This window comes from Rutilus rutilus (assembly GCF_951802725.1).
Source record: "Rutilus rutilus genome assembly, chromosome: 18".
In the NCBI taxonomy this organism is placed as follows: Eukaryota; Metazoa; Chordata; class Actinopteri; order Cypriniformes; family Leuciscidae; genus Rutilus; species Rutilus rutilus.
Genome location: NC_140231.1, coordinates 19656467 through 19668596, shown reverse-complemented (window position 1 = coordinate 19668596; position 12130 = coordinate 19656467). Strand labels below are relative to the sequence as shown.

Genomic DNA, 12130 nt, shown 5'->3' with positions numbered 1-12130 from the left:
ATAAGTTGTATTGTAATTGTAATTGTAATAAATTAAAGCCTACATGAAAAATGCACCTATAGTACTGCAGGAATTTATTTGTTATTGTCCACCCATGTGCTTTAGGGATGTTAAATAATATTAAGCAAACCAATAGAATTGCACTTTTGTTAGGCTATGTGTTTAGGTCTTCCTATGTCCTTCCTTTTTTTCTTTCTTTTTTTTTCACCTTATTCCGAAGTGATTGTTTTATGAGACCCGGTGCGAAACGCTACAATAATTTTAAATTGAACTCTTCCCTTTTTTTTCAAAACTTATATCTTTCAATCTTTTAATTCCCAGAAAAAGTCACAGCTAGTTTCTGTTCAGTTGGTGGACCATTTACAGGAAAACAGACCGGTAAAGTAACCAGACCGTTTTTTTTTTTTACAGAATAAACTGGGGGAGGGTTTTTTTTTTAAGTTTTTCTAAAAACTAAATAATTATTATAGCATAAAAATCAGTTCAGTTGTTTTGATTCCAATTTAATAAAAATCATCAAACCTGTAACATGGACACAAATCATACTGCTTACTTTAGACAGGCTTTGAGTGTTTTGAATAAATTCTACTGTCTCATGCAAACTAAGTACAACCGTCAATTTAAAAAAGGGCAGCTGCATGGGAATTTCAAGTGCTGGATAGTTTGACAGTTTCTTTCAGACTGAATTATTTGGTTTAATCTAGCAGTGTTCCATGTAAATAAAACATTTCAGTAATAACAAAATTCCCTTTATTCATAACAATGAAAAGATTAGTATGAATATTTTGGGCTGTGACCCAGGATTAAAAGGCATGGTGGACTAAATCACAATGACAAAAGGTTTATTGCTATTAACTGTATTTTTGTCAAAAACATTTTTTTTTAGAAAAGTTCACAGGGCAGAAGTGCAAGTTCTTAGTGACCCAATTATATTTAGTTCCATTTTAATACATGATCTTCAGAATCTTTATGGATTTATTTGGAATTCGGGATCTCAACTCTCCTGATCTTCATAGTCACTGATTTGATTTTGACAAGTGTGCCATTTTTGGTCCAGGTGTCCCAGTGGATATGTGACTGGGTGGACAGGTCTTGGTCCAGTGGTGAGCCGTTCAAATTGGCCTTGCCACACTGGTTAAACCACCATCCAGTGTTGTTCTGGTTCTCACTGCAGCTCTCAACAGCTTTATCAGCAAACGTGCAGAATGGAGAACAACCGTCGTTGTCAACGTCAGAGGTACTGAAAGGGGCCGTATCTTGATTCTGCTCTTGGTCATACCCTCGAAAAGCATCACCTTCAGAGAGAGAGAGAGAGAGAAAAAGAAAAACATTACATATTTAATCCTTGAGCTGTGTTGAAAATACTTTACCTAATTTGCTGTTCCCGGTCAAAAATGGGGACTTTTAAATTGCTTGTAAATCTCTCATTATGATGTATTATCAATGATTAAATATTTTTGTTTTATTTAACAAATTTTGTTGAATAATTTTGTATTTCTTTTTGGAACTGATTGATTTAGGCCTCATTGATTTGAGCTTGAAACAATAGTTTAACAGTAAAGAACCTTCTGTGGAATTGAAAAGTTCCATGGATGTTAAATGTTCTTCACCATCAATGCCAATAAAAAAGAACCTTTATTTTTAGGTCAGCTAATATAGACAGGAAACAAACACTGTACATGATTTGTAATAACTTTTTCTTTTGTCAAATCAACTTAGATAATTCATGTGGCTCAGATAACATAATATTTTGAGTTTCTGTTGATTAAACCAATCTCCTTCATTGTATTAACTCAAATTTTTATTTAAACCAGGGTACGTTTTTAAGTTAAACCAACAACAATTTTTCACTGTGTGTTTAACTCCCACTTTTAGACATACACTCATGATCTTCCCTAAGCACTTCCCCTCGGGGAATCCCCGCTGCCATTTTGAAGTACATTTAACTTCATCAAGCGGATGAGGTAAGTTAATTTGGACAGACACTCGACCCCTAGATTTTGACCAAGGGAGTGGGTCTACTCATATGTACACTTCAGACAGATCCATAGACCCCAATGCAACAAGATTGTGACGTCACAACAACAACTTAGTGCTTGCACTTAATTTACCCACAAGGGCTTAGGGATTTCCATTTAAACCTGTTGCAAGGGTTCCACTTGTGCAACGTAAGCAATGACGTACATCCAAGCGAACAAGACGGAGGGAAGTTAGCGAGGGAAGGGCATACAATTTCTCTTCTGCTTTTTTTTTTTCTCGTACTAGTGGGGCCCGTCAACTATTTGGTTACAGACATTCTCCAAAATATCTTCTTTCGTGTTCAGCAGGGGAAAGAAATTCATACAGATTTGGAACAACTTGAGGCTGAGAAAATGATGACAGAACTTTCTTTTTTGGGAGAACTATCCCTTTAAACGCAGCCATGGGACTGAGCTTAAATAATTTAAAAAAGAGTAGCTAACCAAAAAGAAACATTTACCTGACATCTACGATCATTCTGTTCCAAACAGAAACACAAAATTCTGTCTTATTGAAAGAAAACAAGTTGATAAAGAGATTGAATCCAATGTATGGCAATAATAGCATAACGAGAGATTTATAAGCATTTTTTTTTTTTTACCAGAAACATCACAAGTGTAACAGTTGAAAAAAAGCTTTACTCAGGCTCAGCCAATTGCCCTAATAATATTTGCAATTGGCTGACCTGCACAACCAGCATATCTGCCAAGGTGTATTGCAAAGAATTTAGTTTCATCTTCGAGCCAGAAATTGTCGTATGAAGCATAGGCCGTGGAGTCATCTTGCGAGACCAGGGACACGTGCAGCTGGAAACGTGTGTTCCTCTGACTCACAATACTGAAGATCTTCCTCAAACCCAACCAGTGTTCACCTTCAGAGACATATATATATATAAAGTCAATGCCTGTTAATTCATTTATTGATTTACAAATGAACTGACTTATGTACCTGGTAAGTGTCCAAATCCATCCAAGTACTGTGACCACATTCGTTTAAAGTCAGTGAGACCATCGGTCCGTCTCTGTATTACTGTCCATCCCCCTTCCATGTAATCCATCTCACAGAACACCTGCTGGCCAGTTTAAGACACTTAATTCATCACGTGTAAACATAAAACCATTTTTGATTTGGTTTCTGATTAAAATAACTGTGGTTGGAAAATTTTAAACAAAACTAAAAAGAGGTACTTTCCTCAAATGGAACATCTGTGTTTTCTGGCTGAATTATATAAATTCCACTAGGGATTTTTGGAGACACGACACCTAGCGTCTCTTTGATATCACTGCAGTCTTTCCCTGTGGAATGAAAATAAATTCACCATGAGGATGTGTGTAAATGATAAATATTTTGCAGAAAGTTTGACAGCATGTTAATCATCTTACCGTGGGACTCCATGGGCTTCACGGAAAATATGTCACTGTTGCTTCTCTGCACATCTGAACTGAGCGTGTTAACTTTGGCCATAAGCTCTATTATCTTTAAAAAAAAGAAAGAAAACAGAGCAATATGTTTAAGAATGCAGAAGAGGATTTTGCGGTTTGGAAGTTTGGAAAGTTTTAGAATACTTGGCTTGAGAGATATTCCAAAGCCTTCTGCTGTTCATCGATGAGATCTCTGATCAGCTTCCTAGTGTTTCTTGTATATGACACCATTGTATGCTGGAGGTTACCTAAGATACACAAACTGCATAAAACTCTGTGCCTCAATGAGTTGTGAAGCAAAACAGTGAATAGAAAGTGAGATATCAAAGGGCTTACAAAGTAGGATTAAATGTAAAGAGTGGGAAATATATCACACTGTATGCAGAAAAAAATGAAACCTACTGCACAGGGAGTGTTTTTCATCACGCATTAGTTTTGCAGTCATTTCACATGGCATAGTGCACTTGTCTTTGCCCGCGTCTCTGTGATAATATTCTTTTTGACCTTGAAGAGAGACGTTCTCAGACCCCTCGGTTAAAATAACAGGTTCATTGCGATGAGTACCACTGGTATTCTGTTAAGACACAAAATATATCACACATTATTATACTGACAAGATGAGTCCATGAAATATTAAAATTGCATATAATTAATAATATTACATATTCATGAAAGATGAGCATCATACAAAATATTAATTTGCAGAACTAATAATTTGTCAAAATTTTGTTAAAATATTTAGAATTATTATTTTTATGATTACATGAAATCGAAGTATCTACAGTTATGTAAGTACCATATGATGTTTTAACAATGTTCATTCATTTTATTATAATAAGACTGAAATACTTCACATTTCTAGCAAATATTACAGGTATCCCATTTAATGACAAGGTAAATAAAAACTTTAAAATTTAAGGATAACATTCTACATTAATTACAGCTGACAGAAAGGAAAGGTTTCCAACACTCACCAAAGCTGAAGATGCAAGAAGATTCAGAAATAAAGTAATCCAGATCATTTTGGTGTTTGTGGCAGTCCCACATGTGAAAATGTGAAGATGCGCTCCTTCCAATAAGACAGTTGTCTCCAGTGTTGTGCTGTGCATGGGCTGGACTGCCTCTTTACTTCAGACATACACAAAAAAAAAAAGAAAAGAAAGAAAACCTCACAAAAAAGACTGGTCTCACCTCAACAAAAAGTATCCGGACTCCAGACCAATTCTGTTTCATTTGTAAAGCACTGTTGCTTTATTGCACTTTGACAACATCCTGCATTGACTATGAAAACCAGATGGTGAAATGTGAAACGTTGTTTCTGCTGAGGGAATCAGCAGGACCCAGAGCAGCATACGCAAATGCATTCCTTCCAGAAACACTGTGAGATCCTGGACATGACAGAATTTTATTACCTTCAAAACACTTGGATTGGCAAAATATGTTTTTCTTTATATTGGGGCATTTGTTGCATCTTCCAAGCTAATTCAAGTACTGTGACTCCTGTAGCTCAACTGGAATGGATGTCACTAGCAAACTCAAGGCAAAGGGTTTGATCCCCATCAATTTAATACCATAAACTGATGAATGCATAAATGCTCATGGGATTTTCACTGCTCTTGGCATCTGTGCAGAAATTCTTGGTCATGGTCAGAAGGGTTTCAATGTCCTTCAGTAAGTGCCCTTCAAGGAACACATCTGTTGGGGATTAGACAGTTCCGTTGAGTATGCAATATACTACTGTATGACTAAAAGCTTTATGCTGCCTGTGGCTGAAAGTCAATTAGAATCATAGACAGTATGATTAGAATAGGTTTAGCTTACTTTGTGTATTGCATAGAAAGAAAGATTATCATTAAAACTGTGTTTATGTTCATGTTGAATATATTACTATATAATAATAACAAAAGAAGATACTAGGGGTAGTCACACTTTTTACTGAATATTTCTCAGTGAATATTTCGCAGGATGTGTTTATTAGGCCTATTAAAAGGCAAAGTCTACTAAACTAAACTACTTGTTTTGTATTGCTGAGACCAAGAACAAGAACACAGTGAGATCATGCAGAACAAATAATCAGAAACGTAAATAGCTAAATAAATAAAGGGTCGTGAATAAAGAGGAGTTTTAATTAACATGAACATTTTCACATGAAAAGCAAAGCAAATTGTTGGCTTAACGTTCATATAACGTTAGCTTTCTTATTAGCAGGTGACGGTCAAGTATATTTCTTTCTTTCTTTCTTTTTTTAATAGAGAAGACAAGTTTACGGTTTGACGGTTTTCATTTGTGTAGGAAAATAATTAAATAATTAATAAGACATTTTACGACATCTGATTCTGAATGGAAAAATATTGTTGAGACGTCTGGCAAAACTTTCCCTCCTTCAGTAGTCTCGACGTTTTAGTCGTCACGGTAACCCGTGGACAACAAACAGCATGGCGGAAGAGAAACTTTCATTCGAACAAGCGTTCACCTTTAATCTGCTTCCCACCAAAAAGTTTACGTTTCAGCAAGATCCTAAGATATCAAGACTCCTGATGAAATGGTAAGAATATGCTCTGTAGGTACAATTTCACTGAATTCACTGACAATCATTAGTTACCGGTGAGGAACAAAAGGCACATCGGTCAATGACTAGTTTTCAAAATGGTTTACATGTGCAGAAAAGAAACGGATGAAATTATGACAAAATTATGCATAAACTTCTAACTTTACATCCATAAAACACCTGGTTCTAAATAGAAATGTGCAGATTAGTAAGTTATTGAACTGAAACTCATGACTCGTGGTGCTGTAGGCTGTTACATTTAAAACATGGAGCAGAACATTTCTCTCCAACAAATCACAAATAAATAAGAGCTGAGCATTAGGCTAAATAAAAATGCCATGGAAAATCATAAAACAAAACAACATTATAAAACAATACAATGCAAAGATATAAATAGATACATTAAACACCTCAAATTAAATCAGCACTTCGAATTACATCAGATAGCTTAGGCCTACCTAAAATGCAACACCCCTGGAGCAAATGGAGATATCTCACAAAACATCTATTTTACATCTGCAGCTTACTATTATACTATACTGTACTATAAGAGCTGCGTATTTAGATTTAAATAACGATAGTCATCATGTGAAAAGACACCCTTTTGAATTCTGTGGTTATACATATCAGGACATAGGCCTAATAAAAAATCATCTGGTCCTCGGCAGGTCACAACCTCATGTCTTTCCAAACCTTTCATTCATCTTTGAAATACAAATTAAGATATTTTTAAAGGGGTCATACATGCACTTTTACAAGTTGATTGTACTGAAATGTGTGTTGGCAGTGCCTGTACACAACCATCATATAATGATAAAAATCCATCCAGTGGTCTTTTTTTAATCTCCTTATATGTTTTCCCCCGTCTCAAATCGAGTCACACGGTCAGACACCCCTCCCATGATTGTTAATTGACAGCAGTGTTTCAACACAGACCCGCCCTGAGCGAGCTGTCATCATAGTCCGCACGGACATTGTTGATACGCTGGAGCAGAATGGCGTCTAAGCGATTGTGGTGTTCTGTTCTTGGGTGTAATAACGAACACAGCAGTCATTTTGATGTTCCTAAATCCGAACCGCTGAAGACGCAGTGGCTGAGTTTTGTTGTAACGTTGTAATGGTACACGTATTCGTATTGAACCGTTCGGTACGAGGCTTTCGGTTTGGTATGCATTACAAACTGAACGGTCCTGCCGAACAACATTTAGTTATTTCAAATGTAGGCGCGCGGCAAGCGCGCTCATAATCGACCACAACATTGCCTAACATCAAATGACAAACGTAATGAAAGCGGAACGAACTCCTTATGTACGTGCTTCACTGTGCTACTCCTTATTTTGTGCTTCACGAGCCGATCTTGATCATGCGACACTGTTATTACACAGCGCTAAGAGATCCAGTAAAGAAAGCATTTGAATTCTCCACTGAAGTAATAACATCGCTGCGAGATCTAGTGAGAAGCATTCACAGCGCTGACATGGAAACCAGGAAGAAACATTGTGCTTTCAAGTAACGTTACGTCGGTTTTATTTCGACATTATGAATAAAATTGCTGCCCTCAAATGTTAATCTGAAATAAAATAAACCTTTGTTTATTACTACTACAATATTATTATTTTTTTTTTTTAATAAGGAGCTGTTTTTGTTTTATATGCTCCTAAGAAGAGTCAAGTAGCTCCATCATTGCTCAAAGTAAAAAATGACCATACTTTATGATGTTAGTTTTAGTTAAAAAAAAATTAAATCATGGAAATTTCTCTGGCATTTCTTTCTTTTTGCTGTATCGAAAACGTACCGAACCGTGACACCAGTGTATCGTATCGAACCGAACCGTGAATTTTGTGAACCGTTACACCCCTATTCCCCACGATCAACGTCAATGCGTTCATGTTTGCGCGAATCATTTCTCACCAGACTGCTTTATAAACGAGGTCAGTATAAAGCTGGTTTTGCTAAGAAGCTGCTCCTGAAAAAAGGATCGGTACCAACTATTCGTGTTCCTGCTGCACCTCCAGAAGAAGTGAGTGTAACGTTTTATTAACTTTTATATTAATCTTTGCAAATCGCTTGCACGCTTCACGATGAATGCGGCTAAGGTTTACACTCAGGGTACATTACGGCATGTTTTCTATGTACAACGTTCTCAATATAATTCATAATCCCAAGTTTAAAAAAACAACGCGTTATGGTTATTGTGTTATTACAAACTGTATGCACAGAAAAGAGGGGCGGGGTGGGCAAAGCTCATTATCATTTAAAGACACATGCACTTAAACGGCGTGCTGAAAACAGAGTCGTTTTCTTACAATACTAATGAGAATTTTTAATTAAAGGTGCCTTATGTAAAAATAAATAAATTCATACTCCACATTCCATACCAGATGGGGGCAGTATACCTCCAGAAAGTGAGTTGGTCTACTCTAGAGTATGAATATCTTCAAGCTACTCCCCTTCACCTTTACCAGTGAATATGTTCATATTCGTTTTGTTCATATTACATTTTTATTGTTAGTTTGAATTACATTAATTTGACAGACAGCATTCGCTGATGTTGACCAAGCTAGCGCCAACATAACCAGAGCTTCCAACTCTCACGCATTCACCGTGAGACACACGCAAACACTTTTCACACGCTCTCACCCCACACATCAATTTTCTCACGCACAGAAAAATCGCGAAGCAAAGAGGACACGGAGACCGACAGACTAGACAGAGCAGGTTAGTTATGATATAAAAAAATCTCAGCTCTCAGATTCTGTCAATTAAATACCGTTTTGGCGCTTGTAAATGTTACACGACAGATCCCTAGCGCATGTGAACCGATCATCTCTACTAGCTAATAGTAAAAAAATCACGAACACTGAAAGATACAGTAACGTTAGGCTACAACTTACCAAAATGTATTCCTCATACATAATATCGACCAATCAGTGTTTTTTATCATCGTGAAGAGGTCAATAACACAGCTGGAGAACAATTATGTCAGATTTACCTCAGGAAAGCCATTTAATAAACATAATATAGGTCACGTAGTTGGCAAGAAAAAAAGAGCAATAGAGATTGTGCTATGTGTACTATATTACAATACTGTATTTATGAACGTTATATACGTTTATCGAACAGCCTTCGATACATTTCTATGTTATAACTTCCCGAAAATCTACACAAACATATAAAACAAACTTCTAACGAAATACTAACAGCATCTTACTTACCAATCCAAACGAAATGTTGCAAGTTCGAAGTCAAACCTCATTTTTTTCATGTCCATTAGTTGTCTCCAGCGATGGAAAGCAGTGCCAATGTTTACTCTGGTTCTGTTCCTTTTTTATCATATTTTATTTGAATGTAGTAGTGGGCAGTAGGCTACTTTCCACACGATTGACATCAGGTTCAAGTACGCCCACAAGCCGTGCGAGTTATTCGTGTATTGCATGTTTGGCTGGTGGTTATGTTGCCGGCATACCGCCTCCCATGGCCGAAACTGGTATTACGACACCTGTCGGGCCGTGGCTATTAATGCTAATGCTAATTGAGGTTGATATCTCTGCAGCACTATAACCTGACATTTTTTTAATGACATCATCGCCCTTATTTCTTCTCATTCTTTTGATGCATGTAGCTCATTTTTTGGATATTTTTACCTCAATTTTTACATAAGGCACCTTTAAAGTGTATTACAAACTTTTCATTTAGACCCTAAAGAATCATAATAACTTGTACAAAAATGGCATTATATGACCCCTTTAATGAAATCTGAGAGATTTCTGTCCCTCCATTGACCATCTATACAACTACCACTTTGACGCTTCAAAAAGTTCATAAAGAGATCGTAAAACGAATCCATATGAATTGAGCGGCTTAGTCAAAATTTACTGAAGAGACTCAATCACGGTAAAGAAGAGTGGGCCAATATTCCTCCACAATGATGTGAGAGACTGATAAAGTCATATAGAAAATGATTACTTCAAGTTACTGCCCTAGTTAATTCTACAAGCAATTGAATAATAGGGTCTACTGAGCTTGTCACACTTGGCTTCTGCATGATGATTTTTTTAATGTCCTGATACCATAGAATTAAAAAAAGGCGTACTTTCTTTTTCACATGACTGCATTTTTTTAAAAATGATTACATTTTTAGTCTGTATAATATGTTTAAAAAACATAAGATGCTCCAAAATCAACCCCCATAAAATCTGATGACAAACCCAAGTATGTAGCTGTAAAGTTTTTTGCATTTGACCTTTTTGCGTGTCAGACGGTGGGTTTTTATGACCGTCACTAGATATTTCTAGGTAGTTTCCCGTCGAGAAGTTACATCGTTTACTAAAGTTATATTGTACTGAAGATTAAAAAGTTTAGTGTATTTTAAGAATTCATTCAAAATAATTTAATACGCTTCTTTTAGAATATATCTTTTGGGAAATGCAATAATGCAGTACAATTACAAATTACAAAAATTACAGTAAAAATTACATAATTAATTTTACTATATTCTCTATCAATATTGGTGAATCACCGATTCTAAAAGAAGAATTTTAGTCCACTTGAGCTGTGCAATATTTTCTATCTTTAAAAATTATGTTTTCATTTGCATTTTAGGTCCATGTTGGGTCGAATTACCACACAGGCCTTCAATTTTGACCAATTTTTCCAGCCTTATAGGAGCAATGACTTTGCCTGGGTAAATATTCACACATTAATTTCCTCTTTCAATGTCACAGCAACTTTAAATAGTGTATGCTAATATTTATAAGTTTGTTCTATAGAATTTCTTTCAAGATCCCTGCGTGAAGAACAATTTAAAGATACTTGATTCCTCTGGATCATGGTCACTGCTGGGTATGTTAATGTCAAATGATAAGGCATATTGCTCTTGTATTACATTCACAATATGTTTTATGTGATCTCCCTTCATATAGGCTGATAATGGCTTTTTTTTTTTACCCATTCACAGGTAGAGACATCACACATGTAAATGTTGAAGTTGTTCCATGCACAAAAGTGTCAGTGGACATATTCGATCCAATTTACTCAAATGGAATTTTGCGTCCTTCCGGCCACATTGTCAAATGTTACCATGAAATATACCCTGACTTTGATGAGTTACGGATGGTATGGATTATTTTATGGTGCTCTCAAACAGCTGAATTTTATATCTAAATGTTTGTTTGAACTTTGATCTCTGTTGTCTGACATGCTTTCTGACAGCTTTTGCTTGATGAAGACTCTGACAATTATCATATAATCAGTCCAAGTGATCGGAAGGAGTTTTTGTTCAGACTGTTCAAGCATATGGTCTTAGGGGGTGAACTTTGCCAATACGAGGATGTCATTGATCCTTACACTGAGACAGCAAAAATGATGTACAAAGACTTGGTCAGGTGAGAATTTTTTGTTGCATTCTTCTTATATTTCACATTCACATTAACGTGGGACCAAAAAAAGTAGACTTGAATACACAGTAATGTGACAAATATTTAAAGGGGTATATGTATATATATATATATATGTAAACACCTGATTCATGTGTTTTTCACAGCGTTCAGAAGGATCCAGATTCAAAAGAGATCAGTGTGGTCACAACAATCTTGCAAGTTTCTGCTCATGTATGTACCTTAACTTACTTCTTGTGCATCATTATCCTTAATGGTGCACTTAGTATTTTTTCTTTATTAATGTTAACATTGTTCTTTTTGTTTATTAGGATCACGCTGGACTGTGCTACCCATCTGCAAGAGAAAATGAGCAGACATTTGCTTACCTCTGTATTGATCCATTTAAAAGACATGTGTATGTTCTATACCATTCATTTGGTACAGGGGACTTTTCAGGAAACCAAGTGCCCTCGATCTAGGTCTACATAAAAACACTGAGATATTTTTTTTTTTAGGAAATACACATTTACCATCTATAACCCTTATTTTATTAGTGGTGTAAGAACATTAATTGAATGAATTGATCAACCTAAATGAACATTTTGTCTTTACAAGAGTATAGTTTAGCATTTCTGTAAAGAAATTTTGAGTGCAGTTTTAGGCTTGAAACATGGGAAGTGTTGAATTTATTTCAGGTGATTAATTTGAAAAAGGCTGCCTTTTATGTGATATATATATATATATATATATATATATATATATAT

The 12130-nt window shown here is 35.7% G+C and overlaps 2 protein-coding genes across 2 annotated transcripts; one reads left to right on the top strand and one right to left on the bottom strand.

Moving 5' to 3' along the window:
• Nucleotides 1–733: 733 nt before the first annotated feature.
• On the bottom strand, nt 734–4820 carry angptl5 (angiopoietin-like 5). Its single transcript, XM_084387532.1, has 8 exons — nt 4415–4820; nt 3843–4014; nt 3585–3688; nt 3402–3495; nt 3213–3314; nt 2968–3090; nt 2705–2890; nt 734–1295 (listed from the first exon to the last, which is right to left on the bottom strand). The coding sequence occupies exons 1-8, from the start codon at nt 4547–4549 to the stop codon at nt 976–978; spliced, it is 1236 nt and encodes a 411-aa protein (XP_084243658.1). The 5' UTR covers nt 4550–4820; the 3' UTR covers nt 734–975.
• A 1020-nt stretch (nt 4821–5840) lies between these two features.
• Nucleotides 5841–12050, top strand: cfap300 (cilia and flagella associated protein 300). The gene is made up of 7 exons (XM_084387975.1): nt 5841–5985; nt 10591–10672; nt 10758–10830; nt 10946–11103; nt 11200–11372; nt 11531–11597; nt 11696–12050. Exons 1-7 carry the CDS (start codon nt 5876–5878, stop codon nt 11843–11845), a joined length of 813 nt encoding a protein of 270 aa, XP_084244101.1. The 5' UTR covers nt 5841–5875; the 3' UTR covers nt 11846–12050.
• The last annotated feature ends 80 nt before the right edge of the window (nt 12051–12130 follow it).